This window comes from Vipera ursinii (genome assembly GCF_947247035.1).
Source record: "Vipera ursinii genome assembly, chromosome: 1".
NCBI lineage: Eukaryota > Metazoa > Chordata > Lepidosauria > Squamata > Viperidae > Vipera > Vipera ursinii.
This window is the reverse complement of record NC_139512.1, coordinates 110,342,090-110,367,797: the sequence shown is the minus strand read 5'-3', so window position 1 is coordinate 110,367,797 and position 25,708 is coordinate 110,342,090. Positions and strand designations below refer to the sequence as shown.

Below are 25,708 nucleotides of genomic sequence, written 5' to 3'. Positions count from 1 at the left end.
CCAGGACAGACCCACTCCTCTTGAATTACCCAAGTCTTCACCTTCCCCACACTTTTTATTTTTCCGGGAGTAATATGTGCAAAAGACGGCTGCTGCTGCTTCTTCTTACAGAATTCAAGGGGGCCGTCTTTTCCAGGTGACAAGCCCCTTGTCATCACCTGTCACTTTCCCTTTTGTTCGAGAAATGAGACGAGGGGGCAAGCAATCTACGACTCATCAAAGGTTTGTTCGGTTTTGAGGAACAAGAGCCTCACGCGAGCGTGTTTTTTTTTCCTAGAGACCTTTGCCCCACTCAGGCTTCGGAGGGCTAACTTGTCTAAAGGAAGTATGAACAATTGGCTCTGGATTCGAATTCCTTCTAACTGCGGTCTCTATAGGGAGGCCAAATTAGGAATCTCGAATCCCGGGGACACGTCCGAGGAACTCTCGGCCAGGGAGCTGCACTTCCCTTGGCCGGTCTCAGTTTATGGCAAGTTGAATTAGGCTGCCAAGGCGAAGCCCCGAGCCGGCCCGATGGGCTTCGCCAAAGCTCGGGTTTATTTAAAGAGCTGGAGGGGAGGGAGCAGGGCGGATTGATTTTTAATGGATTTATTTCGGCCTCTCCAAGCTATACTAAACATCTCTTGTTTATCGCGTGTATCCCTCCGCCTCGAATCTTGCGAGGGATATGTAACCGTATGAGCAATGTTCTTCCGCCTCCCAGAGAGGTGTTGGGACTGCAGAGGCGATGCTTGGCTGGTCCCTCGAGTTAAAACGGGTAGACTAAGGTAAGAATCTCTGTGGCGATGTATTCCTCCGCTCTCGCAAAAGAGGTCCTCTCCCTGTCTGGAGTGTTCCTCCGCCTTCACGGAGCGCACAAGCAGGAGGCGTTTCTTATGGCTGTGTGAGGAAAGCGGGGGGCCTAGAGGAAAGACAAAAGACTTTTGCGCAGAGAAGAATTTCGCCCGCGCTGGTCTGCTGGAGGTGACGGGCTTTTTTCCTAGAAGACTCACAACGTGCCGCGGCCCCGTTGTTAGCGCTGCAGGGTCGTGGTTTGCGGCCTCGGGGACTTCTTCTCGCGGCCGCGGCGGATGGATCCCTAGCTAGCGTTGCTCGAGTGAATTCGCCCTTCGGTGCCGCCATCTTGGATTTTAATCCGCCATTTTTTTCCCCCCTTGGAATTATTTTTATTATTATTTTTTTATGATTAATTTTTTTCCGCCTCTGGTTGGGAGCCTCCACCTCGGCGACAGAGGCTTTGGATTCGGGGGCCGCGGGTGTCGAGCAGGACGGCAGGGCCCGGTGGCCGTTGGGAGGTGAGTGCTTCGCCTGGACGAAAGGGGGGGCTAGAACTGGCACACGGGCAAGGGCCCCACTCCTTCCGGGGTGGGGGCGGGAGGGAGAAGCGAGGCCCGCTGGGTTGGGCCTGGCCGGGGGACAGGGAGGCGCGTGTGTGTGTTTGAGGGGGGGGGGTTGCTTCTCGTAGCTGAGGAGAAAAGGGGTCCTCGCAGAGAAAATGTGGGGAGGACCTTTATGTCCCGTGGGGCTCGGCCTAGGAGGGGTCTGTTCCCTCTCCCCGGAGAGAAGGACAATGCGATAGGGAGCGGGGCTGAGGGGAGGACCGGCCGAGGTGAGAGGGCAGCAGGGGAGGGGGAGCGCCAGGCGATGCTCGGCAAGAGCTCCGAGGGAAGGAACCGGTCCTCCCTGGCAGGGCCGGGGACGCCTGTCAAGCTGGAGGAGGCAGCTGGAGCCTGGCGGTATCGTGAGAGACCACTGCCAATTAGCCACCCCGACTCGGCGCACTCCCTGGTGAAGCTTCCATATGCCCGTTGCTGCTTCGGGTTATTTCCTGCGCTGGCGTCTCCAAGGAGCCGGAGAGACTTGAGGCTGAAGCTCCCTCGGGGTTAGGCCTCGGGGTTGGAGGGGGGGGGGGTTGTTCGCTTCAGCGCTGGCCTTTGAGGGTGCGGATCTTCGGATGGGCTCTTCCTGGAAGAGCGGAGTCTGGGAGCCTGCAGTTTCGTCGGAAAAGGGCCGGAGCGTAGCGGTCGCGGGCCACTCGGCGGCCGAGACTGCCCAACGCCCGCTTGGGATTTAAGGAGCTATGACAGCTGACATTCCTGCGCTCCTGCGGCGCTTCAGAGAGTCGGGCCAGGAGGAGATTTCTCTAGGAGGTTCGTAAGCCTGGTTTTGTTCTGAGGAGTCGTTATTTTTTTCTAACGTTTCGGAGAGGTTTTGGGCTTGTCGTGCCCGAGGCAGAAACAAACATGACTGGACCGGGTAGGGTTGACTGTTGGAGGAACTGGCCGCCCCCGGCTGTGGAGAAAAGCCAGAGGCGGCCTGTAGGGGGCACTGGGGGTTTAGAAAAGAGTCTCAAAGTAGAAGGGACTTTATATCCATGGTCCCGATGGAGGAGCGGTAAGGGAAATTCACGCTGCTCCTTGTCGATTAGAAGGATTTTTCAGTACTGGTATGCATTTGAAGGTGGTATTCCCCGTCTTGTAGAATGAAAGATAATTGTTGGGAAAAGAAAGAATGTAACAGCCCCTTTCGATTATTGTGAAGCGGCGTCCTATTATTTTTTTGGTTCTTAACGTTCCATTTTCCCCCCCCCCGAAAAATGTTTGTTTCAAAGAATACTACTATACTTGCTAACACAATTAGATGATAACATCAGCAAGATAGCAGCATGTTTACTGAGAAGAAAAAAATGTCTTTGTTGTCTAGCAGTTTGATTAAAGTTGATAACTTACTGTGCCGTAGTGTGAAATAGAAATAGGTACAGCGATACATCACAAAATGGTTTGGAAAATAATTATTTTGAGACAGTATTTTAGGGCACTTGGCATTACTCAAAGGCTTGCTGGGATACTTAGAGGAGAAGGCATATAATGTTGAATAAGCATTTCTAAAAGACTTGTTCAAATATTGCTGATATTGCCCTACAGGGTATAGCTATAAGCAGACTCTGTATTATAATAACTGAGGGTGTGCTTTCAGTCAATGCAGGATACAAATATCACACTAGCAGATCTAATCCAGTATTCTCTATCTTCAAATCTACATATAAGAAACACTGGAAGATGCAGTCCTAAAGCATCTGAAAGGCACCAGTTACGAAAGATAAGCTTAATCTGTGCTTTGCAGCAGGATTGTGTGTGTGTGTGTGAGAGAGAGAGATGATATCTGTATTATCTTCCAATACACAGAAATTGCATGGCCAATTAGTACAGTATGAAAAATGTACCCAAAATATAAAAAGTTTGAAAATTATAGCTGTAAATGGAGCCATATTTCATTCTTCCAAAATAAGAGCTAAGGTAGCCTGTGAAATCGCAAAGTTGTGTGATTGTCAGGCTAACAGTGGAGACTTGAATGCTTTGCCATAAAGGGAAAAAATATAGAAAATCAACACATTAGGAAAGACTAGGCTAAAAGGCTTGTTCTTCAGCTAATGTTTTCTCTATATGAATAGTTGAGTGTCAGAACATTAAAAATATATGAATCCCACCTGTTGTCTAAAGTGATTTGTCCAAATAGATATAGTTTTAAATTTCTTTGGGTCGAGTAAGTCAAAAGGTTCTAGGAAAGGTGAAATTAGGCCTTTTATTGTAGATATATAATCTTTGGAGCTGTGCAGAATTAGAAAAATTTAGTTGAAGACATCTGTCATGAAATTTGAATATTATTTTGATAGTTTCTATTTATTTACAGATGTATTTGCTTCATGGATGGTAGTATAATCATGAAATTTAAAATACCTGCACAATCTACACTTTTTAAGATGTCCATGCCATTTTAACTTTGTCTTTTTGAATCTTTGTTCCAAATGCAAACTTTTTGTTCATATTACTTTAAAATTAGGCTGTTTGGTGAGATGTTGCTTTTTTGTATTTAAATAAAGTATCTTATAAAATAATGCTAGCCATTAAAAAAACAAAATCCATTTGTGTGCAATATTACTATTAATTCAACTTAAAGTTGAATTGTGTAAGCTTTAAGTTCTCTAGAAGATTCTTATTCAAGCTAGATAGTAAACAAAGAGATGGGGAAGTCACTGGTCTTGTATGTGTGCATTACTTTGTTTTACTAAACAAAGAAAAATATACCTATTTTTTCTTCTTTGTCAAATAGGTACAAACCAAATTGTTATTAATGATTTCACATAGATAGATATAGATAGCTTTATACTTGAGTTTCTCAATGTATTATATTTGGTTTTCTTTGTTTTAATTTCTCTGGTGTGCATGGCTATAATTTCCATTATTCCATTTTTTAAAAAATGTTTCTTTTCTTTCATAATCTGAAAATTATATTAAACATATTTTTAAATGTTGTTAGACAGATATATATTGCATTTTAGGTAGATCTTAAGGTAGTTTTTTTTCTTTTGAGAATGTGATCTACTTTTGAATTTCAGCATTTGTTGGAATGATTCTCTTTTATGTATCTAATTTGTAAATACAGTAAGAATTTTGAAATTTAGGGTGGTTTTTTTTGTTATTTTTTGTTTTGTTTGTAATCTGCAATTTAAAAATATTTTATGGTTCTAATTTATGTATATTGATTAACAGGGTATCATGAAATTATGATTGTGTACAATGGGGCATTATCTTTACTAGGAGTGATATTAATGTTAGTGAATGAGTAAGCCTTTAGATTCTCTATAATGCTTAATTAGTCAACATTAAACAAATGGTTCTGGCAGTTATGTTAACACTGCATAATATGCTGACAGAACTCTGCTACATATATTTTAAGTTTAGCAAATTAGGCAAATCCAACCTATTGTCTGTCTTTCCCATACTGTGTTTCCCCCAAAATCAGTCTTATTTTCTCTCTTGCCTCCTTTGTGTGTGTGTGTGTGTGTGTGTGTGTGTGTGTGTGTGTGTGTGTGTGTGTCTTTTCCACTCACCTCCAGCACCGACATCCCTGCCCAGCCGGCCCACTTCTTCTGGGGCCAAAGGAGCAAAGGCCTTTCCGGAAGGCCACTGCACCCAAGAACTGAGCTATGGATTCAATCCATAGCTCAGTTCTCAGCTGCAATGGCCTTCCAGAAAGGTCTCTGACTGCGAAATGCAGGTCTGGGGATGCCGCAGAAGAAGTTGGCTGATGAGGAGAAGCCTGGCCTGGCTGCAAGGTAAGTGGGTGCAGGGCGTATGCGGCAGCTCCACACCCCCTCCCTCATCCTAGCTTGATTTTTAAGTGTATGCCTCGCCCCAAAACATAGGGCTGATTTTTGGGGTAGGGCTTATATTAGGCCCATCCCCAAAAATCAAGCTAGGGCTTATTTTCGTGGTAGGTCTTACTTTCGGTATTTCCCTAAGTATTGTTTACGGAATTTTCATTGTTACATTGTTAATTCCATTGTGATTCAAAGGCTTGCAAGTTTACAAATCTTCTCTTTTCTGCCGACCTCTTTATGGATCTGATACGTTCTTTAGAGGAACCTGCTTACGGTAGATGTGGTAATAATGACTGTTATAATAACCTTTTTCTATACCACTTTGATATTCCCTGTGAATATGCCGGCACAATATATCAATGCTAATTTAATGTTCATAAGTTTGTTAGTATGATGTTACAAAGACCAGAAGTTCCATTGCTGAGCTATGCGATTGTAAAGCTTGACTTCACATGACCTCATCACTTAGCAATGGCAATTCCAGCAGTCCCAGTTGCTGTGTTTAACCAAATAACACCTGGTCATTAGGCGAAGACCAGTTCTGATCCAAACCATTCCTGGCTTGATCCCTCCAGTCCAGAGGGATCAAGAGGGTATTGGATGTGGATGTACTTCACTATTTAAGACTGGTATGGACTTGGTCCTTCTGGATTTGCAGCTACTGCTCAATAGATTTTTTTTGTGAAGCTAACTTGTAGTCATGGTTTCCATTTTTTGGTGATAGTATATTGTCTAAAGTTTATAATTTATGTGGGACAGAAGTATTATTCAGATTTTTAAAAAAATATGAGCCAGTTGGATGTAGCAGATAAAGATGCTGGAGTAGAAACTAGGAGACCATCTATATACTCTTGTGTCTTTTGTTTGTAACCTTCATTTGGAGAAATTATTGAACTAGAGTAACTCGGACTAACATACAAAATACTAGGACCCATGACTCCCATGGGAATGAAATTTGGGAAAGTTTTGGCCACTTCATTGCCACTGCACCTTTCAACTGCACTTTCTATCGATTGTGTGGTGTAGGGGAAAATGGTAAAGCCGTATCCCTATTTTCTTGCCTGCTTTTTTCTGCCCCTTTGCTGGCAGCAAGCCCCAACAGGCAAACAGCAATTGGCTGGTTTAGAACTGAAGCTGACTGCAAGGAAAGGACAAAGGAGCAATCAGATGGCTGCTGGTGAGGTAGGGTTTGGGAGATGCAAGTGGTTGACATGGGATCTCCCTGACCCCCATGGGATTGAAATTTGGCAAAATCATAGCCACTTCACCGGTCAGTCAGCTACAATCACATGATCATCATTTCCAACACTCCTTGCCAGCCTCCTAAAGGAAAGTCAATGGGGAAGCTTGCAGGAAGCGGAAAGTTTAGATAAGGAAATATCCCTGAAACAATTACTGAATGGGTCATGGATTTAGTGCAGGGGTCCCCAACCCCCAGTCTGTGGACCGGTACTGGGCTGCGGCATGCCAGAAACCAGTCCACGCAAACAAGCAAAGCCCCATCCGCGGGATGCAGGCAGTACAAGAAACCAGGCCTCCTCCGGTCCACAGAAAAACCTCTCTCCATGGAACCGGTTCCTGGTGCCCAAAAGGTTGGGGACCTCTGATCTAGTGAGCTCTAATCTTGCCCTAGGCATGGAAGACATATGGATAACTTTGAGTCAGTCACTTTCTCTCATCCTTAGGCAGTGGCAAACCACTTGCAAAAACGTTGCCAATAAAACTGGACTTGTATGCATGGATTTGTCCATGTAGCTGCTAGAAGTAGAAATTTAGAAGCCCACAAAACATTATTTTGGAAATATATTCCATTGAAGAGATTCTGATGTTAATACGAACATACAGCTGTATGAATGTTTAAAGTTTTGTTATAGCTGGTGTTGAGCTTTGATGCATACTTGTAATCTGTCCCACATGTAGCCTGTATCAATATAAACAACCTGTCTTTCCCTCTCATCACAGCCCAATTTAATCCTGTATCCATAAAATTACTCTTTATATCTGGAGAAATGAGCTCATTTATATTAAATACAAATTAAATAAAATAATATGTTAGAAAAGGTGTTCCCAGACTTCTGATTTTTGCTATCATAGTCCAATATGGGATGCAACACACAATTCTTTTTTTTAATTTGTATCTCACACTTTTATTACTTATTTTGTATAAGGCTTTCCTCTATTATTTATTTCCAAACTTGAATGAGTCATGCAAGCTGAATCTCTGTCCTTATATTCCCCCATTTGTTTCTATTAAGGTTTCAATACATATATCCACCAATAACATAACACTTGTAATAATAAATTAAAAACTGACAATGATATGAATATCTTTTCTTACAGAAACTTGTTAAGGACCAATTCTTCCACAAATTGCTAATTCTGTTTATTTGTGTCAGGGTCTTATGCAGCTGTTTAAAAGTGGGTTTTTCCCCCAAAAATGGTTAGCACAGCAGTTTTATTAACATAATTCATTTAGAAGAAAGGGATGGGTTACAAGAACTCCAGAAACATATCTTATTATCAATAATGCTCATGTTTGTTTGGGCAGAGGTATTTGTTGTTGGTTTTCTAAGCACAAATATGTAGCTTTTTACCATTTTCCTTAATAAATCAGCAAACAAGTGTGATATTTGTGACCCATTTGTTTAATTGGATTCTCTTTATCTGGTTTCAGAACTTGGGCATGGAAGAAAAGGAAAGAAATGAAAAAAGTAGCCTGTAGGTACTTGGGAAAGAAAGTATGTATTGTGTATAAAAGGCATCAGAAGGTAATTTCCCAATAAATTGCTGGAAAAATGACTAAAGGAATGCTAGTAGGAATATTGTACAGATTGGTATGATAGTGATGTATTGAAGAGTGGAATTAAAATAAATGCTAGGAAAAAAATACAGTCCAAGAAAAAAAATGGATAAAATCATTGCAGGCAGTTCACAATATAAGTAGCCCTCGCTTAATGACTGGTCATTTTACAATAGTTCGAAGTTATGATAGCCACAGAACAGGTGTCCCAGCCATTTTAAATGTCATGCTCCTCTGTGTCATATGACTGCATGTCAGGCAGGTCAGCTTTATGATCCGCAGTGGTATTCCTGTCACATGACCGCAATTTGTGGGCAGGGGAAGGTTTTCTGGTTTCTGGCAAAAAACACTCATTAAAATGAATGGGTTTGCTTAATAACCATAGTGTTTGTTTAACAACCAAAGCATTTGCTTAATGATCACCACAAAAAAAGCTGGAAATTTACTTCCAGTCATGTGGGTGCCTCAGCTTACAACGGTAACAACTTACAACCATAATTTTGGACTCAATTACCATCATATGTATAGCTGAATCACAAGCTGAATCCGCTTGTGACCTCCTGTTTGGACTACAGTACAGTAACGCTCTCTACATGGGGCTGCCCTTGAAGACCACTCGGAGGCTTCAGCTGGTGCAGAATGCGGCCGCGCGAGTTGTAATGGGGGTTTCCCGATACTCCCATGTAACACCTCTACTCCGCAAGCTGCATTGGCTTCCGGTTGCCCTCCGGGTGAAATTCAAGGTGCTGGTTATTACCTATAAAGCCCTACATGGCCTGGGTCCGGGGTATTTGAGGGAACACCTGCTGCCGGCATCAAACGCCCTTCACCCAGTGCGCTCCCACAGGGAGGGTCTGCTCAGGGTTCCGCCGGTAAGAGATTGCCGGCGGGTGACACCCAGGGATAGGGCCTTCTCAGTGGGAGCGCCTGCCCTCTGGAACCAGCTGCCGGTGGAGCTGAGGACTGCCCCCGACCTCCGATCATTCCACCGGGGCCTGAAGACCTGGCTCTTTGAGCTCTCTGGCCCAGGCTGAGGAGAAAATTATTTTAATTGGGGTTTTTAATAATACAGGGTTGATTTAATATTTTTTAAATTGGTTTTTAACTTTTGTATGCTTGATTTTTAACTCCCTGTAAACCGCCCTGAGTCCTCAGGGAAAGGGCGGTATATAAATGCAATAAAATAAATAAATAAATAAATGAATCAAAACGTGGAATATTTTATTTGTTCTAGGTTTCACCAAGGACATAATATTTAGGAGAGTTATAGGTGACTAAGACAAAGCTGGTGCACCTTGCTCCTTTTTCTCTTCCTTTGCATGGCCTGTGAATCAGCCTGCCTCCCATTCTTCTTAACTAAGGGGAGATAAGTGAAAAGAAAAAGATAATCAAGCAACAAATCAGTGAACACCTAGAGGCAAACAAAGTCATTACCAAAAGCCAACATGGGTTTGTCAAAAACAGATCATGCCAGACAAATTTTATGGCATTCTTTGACCAGGTGACAAAATTGGTGGAGCAGAGGAATGCTGTTGATATAATTTACTTGGACTTCAGTAGGGCATTTGATAAAGTACACCACAAACTACTACTTGATAAGATAGAAAAATGTGGATTAGACAGCATCACCACCAGATGGATTCGTAGCTGGCTGACCGGCCATACTCAGCGTGCATCTACATGGAGGGAAGAGTGTGGTGGGGTGCTCGAGGGCTATGTTCTGGACCCAGTGTTCTTCAACCTCTTCATCAATTATTTGGATGAGGGGATAGATGGAGAACGCATCAAATTTGCAGACGACACCAAGCTGGCAGGAAAAGCCAACACTCCAGAAGATAGGCTTAAGATACAGGAGGATCTTGACAGACTTGAACATTGGGCGCTATATAACAAAATGAAATTCAATGGTGAGAAAAGTAAGGTTCAACATTTAGGCAAGAAAGTATAGGTGGTATCTGGCTCAGTAGTAGTAAATGTGAGAGAGATCTCAGAGTCCTAGTGAATAATCACTTAAATAGGAGCCAGCAATGTGCTGCAGCTGCCAAAAAAGCCAACAAAGTGCTAGGCTGCATTAACAGAGGGGAAAAATCAAGATCACGTGAAGTGTTAATACCACTTTACAATGCCTTGGTAAGGCCACACTTGAAATATTGCATCCAGTTTTGGTCACTACAATGTAAAAAAGATGTTGAGACTCTTAGAAAGAGTACAGAGAAGAGCAACAAAGATGATTAAGAGACTGGAGGCTAAAACATATAAGGAACGGTTGCTGGAATTGGGTATGTCTAGTCCAGGAGTAGGCAACCTTGGCTCTTTTATGACTCGTGAAGTCCACGAGTCATAAAAGAGCCAAGATTGCCTACCCCTGGTGTAGTCTAATGAAGAGAAGGACGAGGGGTGACATGATAGCAGTGTTCCAATAACTCAGGGGTTGCCACAAAGAAGAGGGAGTCAAGCTGCCCAAAGCACCTGAAGGCAGGAGAAGAAGCAATGGATGGAAACTAATCAAGGAGAGAAGCAACCTAGAACTAAGGAGAAATTTTCTGACAGTTAGAACAATTAATCAGGGAAACAACCTGCCTCTAGAAGCTGTGAATGCTCCAACACTGGAAGTTTTTAAGAAGAGACTGGACAGCCATTTGTCTGAAATGGTATAGGATTTCCTGCCTGAGCAGGGGGTTGGACTAGATGACCTCTAAGGTACCTTCCAACTCTGTTGTTTTTGTTTTTGTTATTATTATTTACTAGGAAGATTAGCAGGTGGTCTGGGTGTTGATTTGGTCAGACCATGCATGACTTTTCTAGAAATACAGTGTTAAGGATTATTTTTTAGTTTTGGTTTTCTTTAATTTCTTTAGTTTGCCTTTTCTTTTTATTCTGTAAGAGAATAATGTTTGTGTTTGCATTATGGCTAAGTGTTAATATAGTGGATTTATAGCAGGGCAGATGCTCAATAGAGAGATTTATAATTCCATGTTTTAAAAGGTGACATTTTAAAACGATTATACAGCATTTATTGTAACTTTACACATTTTTATATTGGAACTATATTGTTTCATATAGTGGAGAAATAATAACATAGTACAGTCACAGTGCTGAGTGTTTAAGATGAAAGAGATATGATTTCATGCCTCTTTTCCCAGAAGACCTGAGCCAATATACCCTAGCTTTACCTCCTGCCTTGGTATGTGTCTTACTAGTTCTTGTTATGTTACCTGTCTTCTAAGGTACCTTTGGAGAGGTGCGCGCGCACCTCCGCGCGAACGGGCAGAGGCGCCGCTCTGGGAAAGCTGCCACGGCACGTTTGCAGGCTGCCAAAGGCAGCAGCTCTGCAAACGGGCCGTCACCGTCGCGCAACCGGTTCCATCATACATTAAAAAAATGGCAACCGTGCGGGTCCGCGCATGCACAAGAAAAAACCTTTTGCGCATGCGCAAAGCATTTTTTGCGCATGTGCGTGCATGGACGCACGCACACGGCTCCCACTTTTTTGTGTGTGTGATGGAACCGGTTCCCAGTGGCTCTTTTCCTTTTTCAGGTTGTCGACCATGAAGATGCTGTAGTGGCTAAGGAGCAGGGCTAGAAACCAGAAGACTGAGTTCTAGTGTTCCTTTTCCCAGAAGACCTGAGCCAATATACCCTAGCTTTACCTCCTGCCTTGGTATGTGTCTTACTAGTTCTTGTTATGTTACCTGTCTTCTAAGGAGTGTGTCATGGATACCTTTCTTCTTCTCCATGGTACTATATATAGGAAATTAGGAATCTTATACTCCATGTTACATTTTAAAGGGGAAAAAAATAAAACATATTCTGTCTTGTCGCTTTCTGTGCTTATGGCATTATGTCATTTGTCAGCCTTTTCCCTCCGTTTTTGGGACTAGACCACAGGTCGGCAACCTGCGGCTCCGGAGCCGCATGCGGCTCTTTGAGCCGTCTCTTGCGGCTCCCAGCCGCCCGGTGCGCGCGCACCTCTTCCAACGGGCAGTGGTGCGCGCGCACCTCTCCAAATGGAGAGTGGCACCGCCCGTTTGGAGAGGTGCACGCGCACCTCCCCGAATGGGCGGAGGTGCGCGCGCACCTCCCCAAACCTTTGGAGAGGTGCGCGCGTACCTCCGCGCGAATGGGCAGCGGTGCCGCTCTTTGAGGAAGCTGCCGCGGCCCGTCTGTGAAGCTGCCGAAAGCGGCAGCTTAGCAGATGGGCCGCGGCAGCTTCCGCAAATAGCAGCACCCCTGCCCATTCCGAGAGGTGCGCGCGCACCTCTCCGAACGACCGGAGGTGCGCGCGCACCTCTCGGAATGGGCAGGGGCGCCGCTCTTTGCGGAAGCTGCCGCGGCCCGTCTGCTAAGCTGCCACTTTCGGCAGCTTCACAGAAGGGCCGCGGCGGGCTTCCTGAAAGAGCGGTACCGCTGCCCATTCGTGCGGAGGTACGCGCGCACCTCCGGTCGTTCGGAGAGGTGCGCGCGCACCTCTCGGAATGGGCAGGGGCGCCGCTCTTTGAGGAAGCTGCCACGGCCCGTCTGCAAAGCTGCCGAAAGCGGCAGCTTTGCAGACGGGCCGTCGCCATCGGGCAACCGGGAACCGGTTCCATCTCATTTTTTAAAAAATGGCAGCCGCGTGCGTCTGCGCATGCGCAAAAAACCTTTTTGCGCATGCGCGTGCATGGACACACGCACGCGGCTCCCTCTTTTTTTAATTTGTGATGGAACCGGTTCCCAGTGGCTCTTTTTCTTTTTTAGGTTGCCGACCCCTGGACTAGACCAATCATGGAACAGATAAAATTTATCAAATATTTTTTTCAAAAAAGAAAAAATATATAAATCGGCAGAAAAGGGAAGTCAGAACAGTCTTAACACTATCATTAAAACTCATCCTGTCACTATTCGAACTTTGATATAAATCTAGGTTACTGGGACTGGTGTAAACAAATTCTCACAGGACATGATTAATCTCATAAGTGTAAAGTATGTGTAAGTGGGAGGGACATTTTCTTCTTTCTTTGTCAGTTAAAGACGAAGTTGTCATTTGCTGTTTTTCATACTATTTTGTTGCCAAATCTTGACAGATTGATAGAAGTGCTAAGTGAAAGTCGTCAATTCTAATGAAACTAATGTAGCTTTTATCTAATCTAGAATCTTAAATTTACTTTCAAGTTGAGATGTTAGAATTGTTTACAGCTAGTTGACTTTAGATGTTGTCGGGGTGGAGTCATGTTGGTGGCAAAAAAATCAGAAGTCTGCACCTTTTTCAAATAGATTGGTTATGCAGTTGCCGGTTATATACTTATAATCGTATAAGTATTTTATCAGTTAACAGTAGAAATGCATTAAAACACATTGTGTTTGTTGAGACTGCCTAAGAGTCCCTGAAGTCTTTTGATGTATCTAGAATATCTTGAGCTATTCTACAAGTTCAACAGTATCTTGCTTGATGGTGCTATTAAGTCCGCTTTTACAAAATAGTCATTTTGAGATATTCTACAATGTAATTTGGGAGGTTGAAATACTCAGTATTATTTAGTTTGTGGCCTGATGTCAAACCTGTGTACATCAATTATTTTATACAAAGTTTGTCTTATATGTTCTATGTAAAACTCAGAGGGACATTGCTGGCAGATGATGGTAAATACCACATTGGAAGAAGAACACATGAAAGTAGCTGTATTCATATATATCTACATCGAGTCCTGTGAGGAAACTGTTGACATAAATAAAATAGACATTAGGTTTGTTTCAGGGTTTGATTGTCATAATTGTCCTGCTATTGCTTGTTGCTTTGAGAATCTGCTTCAGGTTCAGTAATTAACAGTATGCAAACATTGGCCTGCCACACAGTGTTTAAGAAAATGTGGTGTCATTGTGCAGTATGGGTATAGCTGATCAATAATGCATTTGAGTGGCTTAAACTTCAGATGACAACTAGAGGTGTTCTGTTTCTATGATCTATCTTGTAATAGGTCCTCCAGTGATCTGATTAAATTGCTTTGCCTGTTGATCTTGTTGGATAAGAACTTCAGTCTCCTGGATGACTGATTTAATTCCATCAGTTTAATATATCAATCAAGTGGGTCAGAAGAAACGTGGTTGTAGCATAGAGCTCCGCTATAAATGATAGATTAGGTGGTGTGTTCTTGGTGGAAGCTGGAAGCATATAGATATGCTTGACAATCTGTAGGTTTCCTAGTGATGTTTTTATATTCACTGTATAATTTTAGGCATCAAAGAAGTGAACTTGTTCTGTTAACAGGTTGAAGTTGATGGAAGGGTGGAAGTTGTTAAAGGTAATGGTGTAATTTGATGAAAGATAAATTTCAATGGCCAGATGATAAAAATGTCTTCAGTGAATCTCAGGTGAAGAAGGGGCTACAGGCTCTGAGAGTTAACAAATGCGTTGTTCTAGGTCACGGGTCGGCAACCCGCGGCTCCGGAGCCGCATGTGGCTCTTTGAGCCGTCTCCTGCGGCTCCTAGCCTCCTGGTGCGCGCGCACCTCTTCGAATGGGCAGTGGTGCGCACGCACCTCTCCAAATGGAGAGTGGCACCGCCCGTTTGGAGAGGTGCATGCGCACCTCTCCGAATGGGCGGAGGTGCGCGCGCACCTCTCTAAACCTTTGTAGTGGTGCGCGTGCACCTCCGCGCGAACGGGGAGCGGCGCCGCTCTGGGAAAGGCTACCGAAGCTCTGCAAACGGACCGCAGCAGCTTTCCCAACAAGTGGCGCCGCTGCCCATTCCGAGAGGTGCACGCACACCTCTCCGAATGAGCGGAGGTGCGCGCACACCTCTCCGAATGGGTGGAGGTGTGCGCGCACCTCTCCAAACCTTTGGAGAGGTGCGCGCGCACCTCCGCGCGAACGGGCAGAGGCGCCGCTCTGGGAAAGCTGCCACGGCACGTTTGCAGGCTGCCAAAGGCAGCAGCTCTGCAAACGGGCCGTCACCGTCGCGCAACCGGTTCCATCATACATTAAAAAAATGGCAACCGTGCGGGTCCGCGCATGCACAAGAAAAAACCTTTTGCGCATGCGCAAAGCATTTTTTGCGCATGTGCGTGCATGGACGCACGCACACGGCTCCCACTTTTTTGTGTGTGTGATGGAACCGGTTCCCAGTGGCTCTTTTCCTTTTTCAGGTTGTCGACCATGAAGATGCTGTAGTGGCTAAGGAGCAGGGCTAGAAACCAGAAGACTGAGTTCTAGTGTTCCTTTAGGCTTGAATTTGGCTGGATGATTTTAGGCCAGTCACACATTCTCATTCCAACCCACCTCACAGGATCTAATTAAAAATAATATTGAGGAGCCATGTGTCTACTCAAAACATTGACACTGCTTTGCAGGTGCATGTTGTCAAAGCTGAACTAATTAGGGCCCTTTCTTCCTTGTTCCAGAGTACAGGATACTTAATGTGGATTTAATTTACTGACTATTTATTTACATCATATCTTTATAAATAACTCAAGGTAATGAATATACATAATGTTCCTTCCTCCTCCTGTTTTCCTCAACCCTAGGTGTTGAATTGGTTTGAGAGAAAGTGATTGGCCCAAGCTCACCCAGTTGGCTTTTATGCTTAAGGTAGGACTAGAACTCACAGTCTCCTGGTTTCTAGGCCACCACTTTAACCTCTAGACCAGGGGTCCCGGGGCCCTGCGGCCCACTAGTGGGCCGTAGCCTGTTTGGAATTGGGCTGCGCAAGCACCTACCTTTCACAGATGCATACCTACCACTCACACAGAAACCATCCCCTCACCCACCCACCCTTCTGGACTGCCAAGCCGGAAGGGTTGGGGACAGATGCTCTACTCCACGGCTTTTCAACTTTTTCACCCATTGTATCACTTTTAGGATATGGCAACATCCGAGTACCACCAAACGCCTAGCAAGGTGTCAAAAACTTGATGAACCCCCCCCCAAAAAAGGAAAAACGTGATGAAGTACAGGTAGTCCTCAACTTACAACAGTTTGCTTAGTGACTGTTTGAAGTTACAATGGCACTGAAAAAAGTACCCCCCAAGCCACAGCCGAGCAAGACACCTGCCTGCCCGCCCGGCGGTGCTCTTCCTTCTGTCCAGGGTTTTCATTATTGTGAGCATTTCTGTTGAGGATTGGCAGCAGGGGTGGGGTGGGGTAGGAATGGGTATTTGGTTTTTATTCCCCCCCCCCATCTGCTAGGTGGTTGCTGCAGGTTTTGGTCACTTCACATGACCCTGGGAAACTGTGACCATCATAAATATGAATCAGTTGCCAAGCATCTGAATGCAAATTACAAGACCCTGGAGATGCTGCAACATTCCAGCTGATCGGCGCTTCTTCTAGGCTCAGCAGAAGTGCCAGGATCAGTGCTGCTTTCCAGCTGATTGGTGCTTCTTCAGGGCTCAGCAGAACCACCAGGATCAGTGCTGAGCTCCAGCTGGAGCCTAGCGCTGATCTTGGCGCTTCCGCTGAACCCTGAAAGCCCCAAAGAAGTGCCGATCAGCTGGAAAGCGGCACTGATCCTGGCCCTTCCACTGAGCCCTGACAGCCCTGCAGCTCCAGCCATCTCTCACTCAGGCTTGTGCAGTGCTGCCACTGGTTCAGCTCATTCCCCTCCCCCGCTACCACTTTTCTAGGATTGTCGCATACCACCTGCCAGGTGCCAATGTACCACAGGTGGTACCTGTACCACTGGTTGAAAGTCCTGCTAGTCTAGACCAAACTGGCTTAGGAAAAATCTAACATTAAAAGCAGTTTGACAGTGGAATGAATTACCCACCAGGCAATTTTTTCACTAGATGTTTTCAAGCAAACAATAGACAACCATCTATGTAGATGTCTTTATTTGGATTTTGTAACTTAGCCAGGGTTTGGACCTGGTAAATGGTCCTTTCCATCTGTATTTGAAATCTTAGTGCTTAATTGAAGTAAACATGGGTAGAATTCGCTACACGCACTCTGAGCAGGCCAGGAGGGTGATTTTATTCCCTTAAATGCAGAGGCATTGAAGTAACTGGATGTGTGGGTTATGATGATACTCTGTGCAATGTGATGTCGCATAAAGCTTTTCTTTCCTGAGACTAATAACTTAACATACAATTTTTAAATTTTAATATGAATGTATCAACTACTTCACATCTCTTTCCAAACCATTAGGACATTGCTGGCCAGAATATGTAAAATGTTTCAGATGTGAAAGATTTTGGATTCAAAATGGACTTTTTCATGTTCTAAAATGAAAGCAGGGTCATTTCAAATTTCAGACAGTTCTGGTAGGATTAGAACAATATCATGGCACTTCCTGTGAGATCCAAACAGCCCATTTCAAACTCAAACTGTCAAAAAAGCTTCTTTTCAAACTTTCAAGTGTTTTCACCCCTTCAGAATTTATTCGGAATTGAATAAATTAAATAAATTGTAAATAAAAATTTGTTATTAAAATAGCTCAGTTTCTTTAAGTTTTCTAAAAGATACACAGCTATGGGTGCAAGTACATTGAATTATCACTGCCTATTTTCATCCCTGGCATACCACTTTTTCTGTTTCCAATTTTCACCTGTTTTTTATCTCACTGTGCTGCAGAAGCTAGAACAACAATAGCACTTTACTTCCTATAGGTGCTATAGAAATAAAAACACAATGTATGTAAGACATCTACTTGAAGGATAACTTGGGAAATGCTCCATAGTTGCATACATAACTATTAAGTATCTTAGAAATGTAAAGGGAAGAAATAGATAAAGCAAAAATACCCAGATGAGAGATCAGACTGGTAGATCTGATTTCCATTGAAAGTCCATAAAAGTCAATAGATGGGGGAGAAACACAAATATATCTACTAACTTGGTTACTTGTTTGCCAGCGCTGATTATTCTTGTTGTCTTGCATTTGCCAATTTTATAAGTATAAATAGATCAGAATCTACCTCTGCCCTATAGTGTCATAAATTTCTTCATTGTTTACCCCACTTCTTGTGTATCTGAGGCTAAAGCTATAATAAAAACTTCCAATTAAAACATTGAAGGTTGAATTTTTCAATATTTTTTTACAAAATTGATATGAAATTGATAGTGAAATATTTCAATGTTTAAAACGCACAGCGAGGCGTGTTCTAGACATTAGAAAGGTCAGTTATTCACAAAGTCAGTTACAAAGTTATGTTCCCATCTCAGGAGATACAAGGAAAATTATTGTTGACCTCAAGTTGAAGCTTTTATATGGAAAGTTTTCTAGCCTCTACCCAAATCAGGCTGATTATGGTAATTATCCTGATTAAAGAGTCAAGGCTACTCAGGAGGAGCTCCTGATTCCTAAGATAATTGTTCTTCTGGTACTCTCCTTGAAAACTGCCACTTCCCCATCTCTCTATTCTTTGATTTTCAACCTGGTACCACTCTCATTGTCTTAAAAGTTGCGTCGTTTTATTAGGTAGTAACCTAGAGAGTTAGGATTGGAACTAGTGTGATTCATTGTGCTATGAGTTCTTTAACAGTAAGATTTTTCGTAAAAATCAAGTTCCTCACTTCTGAAGAACTCAGGAGAAGGTCTGAGTGGAGTCAAAACATCTCCATCTGATTATGAATATTGTTATATCTAGTTCGACCTTAAAGTTGCCTTCTGAAGAAAGGAGAGGCAAGGAGGACTTGCACAAAATGTTACAAATTTCCCCATCTTCTAACTTGAGTGATTTTGCTGTGATCAGCTTGGAACAAGAGTTCTACAATGTGAAAGGGAGAAATTTGCAAAGCAACAAAGAGAAACTTTGTTTTAATGGAAAAATTAGAATATATATCAAGAAATGTAGTACAGATAATCCTTGACTTACAACCACAATTGACCCCAAAATTTCTATTGTTAAGTAAAGCAATTGTTAAATGATTTTTGCCCTATTTTTTGACTACTTTGCCACAGTTGTTAAGCAAATCACTGCAGTTATGTGAAACATGAGGTCATTAAGCGAATCTGCTTCCCTCATTGACTGTGCTTGTTGAATGCCAGTTGGGAAGATTACAGATGGTGATCATGTGAACTTAGGAGAGTGCAGCTGTCATAAATACATGCTAGTTGCTAAGTGCTTGAATTTTGATCACATGATCAAAAGGTGGGATGATGGGGATGCTGCAACAGTCATAACTGAAAATTGATCACAAATCATTTTTTTCAGTGCCGTTGTATCTTTGAACAGTCACTAAACTAATGTTCATAAATTGATAGCTACCTATAGAAAATATTTTAAAAATATGCTACGTATTATTTTTATATACTATTATATAGCATGAATAAAATTGCTTTGAAAGTTTATGTTTGTGCATTCTTTTTCTATCAGGAAACTGAACTACAGTTAACTACAGCTTTTGAAAGAAGGACTAAATGCAACGGGGGCAAATTGTCTGTGGGAATGAAGTGGTTGGGAGAATCCAAGAACATGGTGGTGAATGGCCGGAGAAATGGAAGCAGGTTATCTAATGACCACCATCAAAATCAGTCCAAAATACAGCATTCTGGAAAGGAAAATCCAAAGACTGGCAAAAATGGAGTTGAAAGACGGTCCAGCAGATGTATGTATATGTTAATGTGCTAGGATGATCTCAAGTTTCCATATTTGTTAATTTTTAAAAGGCTGTATTTGCCAAGTATATTTTCTTATTTGTATATATTTACAAACTTTCTCATTTATAAATGATGACACAGTAATGTGTGCAAATAATTTATAATTTTTAAATAAATTGAAGTCCCAATGAAAGCTTAAATGTGAGCCTGATAGTCTTCCTTTCAATGTGAAAAAAAATGTTGCTAATGCATAATTTGCAGTGGTAAAGAATTCAGTTTTCCACATATTTATAATTTGTCCCAGAAAATACCGTTAGAACACAATCTACAATCTACACTATTCAGGGGAGTGTATGTTTACAGGAACAGTTTTAAAGATCTCATAATTGTTAATTTCATTTTCATGTAGATATTGGATCTCAGTTAAAGTGATAGAACATTAGTTTAAAAGAAACAACCTGAAGATTTAAAGGCAAGCTTAATTTGAGTTTCCATTGCTGAACATATGAGGGCAATTTTTTCTGGTTTTTGATTGGTTTGAATGTTGCCATTTATTTATCATAATCTGTTTCACATGGGGAAACAAGTTTACATGCTTTACTACTAAATATTTTTAATGGTCATAAAGATTCATATGACTTGTATGCCTTCATTTTTAGAGCAACTCCAAGTAAAACCTTCTTGCTGTCACCTCATACTTCATATGTCATTATACAACTAGGCCAAGATCAAAACTGCATTATTGAAGTCGGTACTAATTTAATAATCCAGCAGAGGAACATAACTTTCAGTTTACAACAATCACTTCTCCTTTCCATTTGTAACTGGAGAACCTCTGAGTAGGATAGAAAACTTCAATTTGCTTTAGCTTTTTGGACATACAATATGGTTTTGTCCTGAAAAAAAAGCATGCAATGAAAAGAATTTGTTTTGCTCTAAATGTCAATATGTTAAAACTAAATAACAAATTATTTATTGGCAGATTGTGCTTTCACATTTTTCTTTTATATAACATAAGTTATATGAAATCATGACTCCTTTTATTATATGGTTTACTGAATGGACCAACTGCAAATCAATCACCTCGTACCATTACACCTAATTTTAAGGAACATCTGCAGGCTACGCTAAAAACGCTGGTTGTCTAGATGTGATAAAATTTTAAAATCAGAGTGGTTATTTTTATTTAATGTTTGAGGGATAAAATGAAAGAGCCATGTAAATTGATATCAGAATAGAGAGGATTTACTAGGAAGCAGTGTTAGTATTTCACAAAAGTAAAAATATATAAGTTCAGACCACTTTCAGATAAAATATGGTATAAATTTTATAAGCTAAATTACTTTTTTCTAATGAAAATAATTCATCTAAGATGCCGTACAACCTGCATTGTAAAGCATTCCATTAATTCATACCAAAGATGACTATTATCATCTTTTGGCTCTTTATGATATATTTTTTGTTCGTTCCCTGAACATTTCCTTTGGGGCCTCACTTGAAAGTCTCTGTTCAGTCATGTGGTACTTCTGTCGTCGCAAATAGCCTGGTGAAAATGAATCTTCTGCATAAACAAAGCATTGTGCCCACCACTGGACAAACACATACATGGAATAAGCTTCTGCATTGTTCTCAAGATTCCTGCTTTTTTTCTTGTTCCCTATACAAGGAGAAAGATCGATACAATTCAGTGTTCAGTATCAGCTAATCATTTGTTTCGATTTATGCAGGTAGTGGTGGTTCGGGATTTGAGGGCCAAAGTCGCTACGTGCCTTCTTCTGGAATGTCTGCCAAGGAGCTATGTGAGAATGATGACCTAGCAACTAGTTTGGTTCTTGATCCATATTTAGGCTTTCAAACACATAAAATGAACACTAGGTAATTGTTTTATTATTTAGCAAACATAAAACCTTATTTGTTTTAGTTAAAATCTATGTAGATCTGACAAATTTAAAATGTGAAAAAAGAATAACCGGAGTATTGGGAATTAATTAAGGAAAATTTGACTGCTTTAATTCAGAAATTTTTTTGTCTTCATTAACATATTCTTCATAAGCCCTCAAACTGTATTATGAAAGGCAACCTGCATCAGAGATTTCAAGATGCTAGATTTGTTTCCCTCTTCCTATTTTCTGGACCTCTCCTGACAATCAATCCATCTTTATTGGGTTTTCCTGAAGTTGTTTGTTTTGCTTTTTAAGGATTTTTTTTATAACCATTTTATGTATGGATGATGTTACAATGTGCAAAGAATTGAAATTGGACTGTATATAGACTAGTACATAATAGGTAATTAATAAATTAAAATAACATGAAAGTATTTTAATGAGCATTGTGTAATGACTGCTTCATTTTATTATTACATGTAGGCAAATTATTTAAAGCCAGTAATAGAGAGAAGTTGATTGATTTACCAGTTGTATTATTGAAAGAATCCTTTCTTATTAGAAATCACTTTTATTCCTAGTATTCCTGTTGTTCCTTAGACACCATCATAGAGTTTTTAATTATATGGCACGCTCTGTGTGTGTCTGTGTGTGTTAGGTAATTGGAATATATCATAATTTTTTGAGCAAAAAACCTTATTCGTACTTAAACAGCCTATAAAAATGTTGATTCTGTGGATATATATATATATATTTTTAATACCAACAAAAAGATTAGAATTTGTTGCTTTATAGCCATCCTTACATTTGAAGATTTTATCAGTAGGATTGACCTTAAAAATAGTTAAATTAAAACATCTTAATCTAAATTATTAGGATGGACTATATTTTCCTTTTTGCTTTGATTGACAAACGAGGAAAAAAACAAAAAAGGTAAAAAGATACAAGAAACATGTTTTACATGCAAGAACTATATTTGAGCCTCATTTTTTTTTATTGAAAAGTTTTATCATACATTTTATCTTTGACAGTCCCCCCCTACCCCTCCCCTATCCCTCCCTCCTTACCCCTCCCCCCCCTCCCCCCCCCACCCCGACTTCCCAGAGCTAAGTACAAGGTATAAAAAACAAGAAAAAAAATCATAAACATCCATATGCTAACAACCATGAGCTCTAAAATCTATCACTCTCTAGCTCATATAGGATAACTACAAACACTATTAATATAAAATATATAAAAATATATATAAAAAAATGGGAAAAATAAAGGAAGACTTATTCAAATGCTACATGAAACTTCTTAGTCCCATATTTGTTCTGGATATACTCAATCCATTTTCTCCACTCCGTAATATAGCGTTCTTGCGAATGATCTTTCAAATAGGCCGATATCTTTGCCATCTCTGCCAGGTCAGAAACCTTTAAAGTCCATTCTTCTATAGTCGGCAGTTCCTCCTTCTTCCAATACTGACCTATTAAGAGTCTTGCTGCCGTAATTAAATTCAACGTCAACTTAGTGTCCACAACTGTAGCATCTGTAATTATTCCCAACAAAAAAAGTTGCGGACAAAACTTTATCCTTTGCTTAAAAATCTTCTGCATATTCCACCAGATTTTTATCCAAAAAGCCTTAACCTTTTTACAAGTCCACCATATATGAAAATATGTTGCGTCTTCGTCACCGCACCTCCAACATTTAGGCTGATAATTCGGATACATACTTGCAAGCTTTTTAGGATCTAAATGCCATCTGTAAAACATTTTATAAAAATTCTCTCTTAGATTTTGAGCTTGTGTGAATTTTACGTTCCTCACCCAAATCCTTTCCCACGTGTCCATTGTAATAACTTCTTGAATATTTTGGGCCCATTTAATCATACAATCTTTAACAAGTTCTGTTTCTGAGTCAATTTCTATCAATGCAAGATATATCCGTTTGATATGTGCTGGACCCTGGTTTCTAATTTGCTTTATCAGATTTTCATCAGTCATTGTAAAACCAATTTTCTGATCTTCTTTCCACCTGGCCCGTAACTGAATATATTGAAACCAAGTTTGAACAATCTTCTCATCTCGCAAGAGGCTATATGGTTTCAGACACCAGACATTTCTTTCCAAGCTTAAAATCTCCTTGTACGTAGTCACATCATGTTTAAAACCAACGTTTATATTTTCTATTGCGTGCTTTGGAATTGCCCACAATGGTATCTTGCAGTCTAGCTTATGTCTATACTTCTTCCAAACTCTCAACAATGCCTGTCTTAAAATATGGACTCTAAACACATTGTCTATCTTCTTGTCATACAACAAATATGCATGCCAGCCAAACAACAAGTCATGACCCTCAAGATTTAATAATCTCTCTTGTGTCAAATTAATCCAATCACTTATTCCTGCTAATGCAGCAGCTTCATAATATAGTTTAAAATTGGGCATTTTAAGACCACCTCTCTCACGAGTATCCTGCATAATCTTAAGTTTAACTTGTGGCCTTTTCCCTGCCCAAACAAATTTGTTGATACCTCGCTGCCATTCCTCCAAATTAGAATCTTTCTTAAGAATCGGTATCATTTGAAATAAAAATAAAAATTTAGGCAGGACATTCATTTTCACTGCTGCGATCCGTCCCAACAAAGACAATTGCAATTTTTCCCAACTCTCCATTTCTTTTTGAATTTTCCCCCATAGCTTTTCATAGTTATTTTTGTATAACTTTGTATTAGAGGGCGACAAAAGCACCCCCAGATATTTAACCCTTTTAACAATCTCAAATCCAGTTAATCCTTCTAAGAGAGCCTTTTGCGAAACTGTCATATTTTTGGCCAGAATTTTGGTTTTCTGTATATTAACTTTAAATCCAGAAACCTTCCCATATTGTGTTATTATCTCCATCAGGTCCACAACAGAGTTCTCTGGCTGGGTCACTGTAACAACCAGATCATCTGCGAATGCTCTCAATCTATAATCCTGATCTCTAATTTGTATACCCTTAATTTTTTCCGAATTCCGTATTTTAACCAATAATATCTCTAATGTTAACACAAATAACAAGGGCGATAACGGACACCCTTGCCTTGTGCCCTTCTCAATATTACATGCTTCTGTCAGGCTATTATTAACTATAATTCGGGCAGTTTGTTTTTGATATAATACCCTAATCGGTTGTAAAAAAATTTCCCCAAAATCCATTTTATCTAGAACTTTCATCAAAAATTGCCAATTCAGTTGATCAAAAGCTTTTTCAGCGTCTAAAAAGATTAGCACCGCAGGGATCTGGTTGTTCCTTTCCAAAAACTCTAACACATCAATTATATGCCTCACATTATTTTTCATTTGCCTACCACTAATAAACCCCGTTTGGTCCCCATGAATCACCTGTTGCAGAACCCTCATCAGTCTGTTAGCCAACACCTTAGCAAATATCTTGTATTTAAGAGCGATATCGGTCTATAATTTTTAACTTGAGTAGCATCTTGGTCTTCCTTCGGAATCAAAGAAATAAAAGCAGTTCTCCAAGACGGAGGCACCTTTCCCCCCCTCTGAATTGTCTGGAACAGTTGCTTTAACGGTTTTATCATCTCTAATTGTAAGTTTTTGTAATAAGCCGCAGTCAAACCATCCGTACCTGGTGCTTTATCCACCTTCAATTCCTTAATTGCTATAAAAATTTCTTCTTCTGTAATCAATTGATTAATCCCCTCTTTTTGTACTTGCGTAAGAACCGGGATGCTAGCATTCTCCAAATATACATCAATGTCTTTTTCATTAATCTTCTCCTTAGCGTATAATTTAGAATAAAAATCCACAAAAGCATCCTTAATAAGGTCCTGTTGAAACACAACCCTTCCTTTATGCTCAATTTTGTCTATATTAGAAGCCCTTTGCTTTTTCCTCAGTCTACAAGCTAGCCATCTACCTGGTTTGTTAGCGTTGCAAAAGGTATTATGCCTGGCAAACCGCAAATTGGTTGCCACTTGGTCAGCCATTAATTTATCAAATTGTCCTCTTAACAGCTTAATAGCCTCCTTAGTCTTCACATCCTCTGGATTCAAAATCAAAGCCTTTTCTTTTTCCTTTATTTCATTCTCCAATTCTTTCCTCCTGGCTTCCACAGCTCGTCTATGTTTGTTGTTCATATATATCAACACCCCTCTCATATAGGCCTTGCTAGCATCCCAAACCATGTCCATAGAGGTGCCCTTATTCATATTAATTTCAAAAAAATCCTTCATCCGCTGTTTACATTCTTCCACATTTCTCTGATTTCTAAACAAATTCTCATTTACGCGCCACGAGCGCCTATCTCTATTCTCCTTATTAATCTCTAGCCAGACTGGGCTATGATCAGAAATTA

The 25,708-nt window shown here is 41.0% G+C and overlaps 1 protein-coding gene across 8 annotated transcripts in view; it reads left to right on the top strand.

The window, feature by feature from the left end:
• The first annotated feature begins 732 nt into the window (after positions 1-732).
• The window catches only part of KMT5B (lysine methyltransferase 5B), a 39,473-nt gene continuing 14,497 nt past the window's right edge, over positions 733-25,708 (top strand). Inside the window, exons 1-4 of one of the 8 annotated variants that reach the window (XM_083349215.1) lie at positions 733-767; positions 7,836-7,929; positions 19,249-19,480; positions 21,200-21,347. In XM_083349215.1, coding sequence (XP_083205341.1) covers positions 7,864-7,929; positions 19,249-19,480; positions 21,200-21,347 — 446 coding nt within the window. In that variant the 5' untranslated portion in view covers positions 733-767; positions 7,836-7,863. Of the gene's footprint in view, positions 768-795; positions 1,296-1,920; positions 2,151-5,004; positions 5,117-7,835; positions 7,930-10,927; positions 10,947-19,248; positions 19,481-21,199; positions 21,354-25,708 lie in introns of those variants that run through there. The other 7 variants (XM_083349210.1, XM_083349214.1, XM_083349213.1 and 4 more) reach the window with 7 other exon arrangements.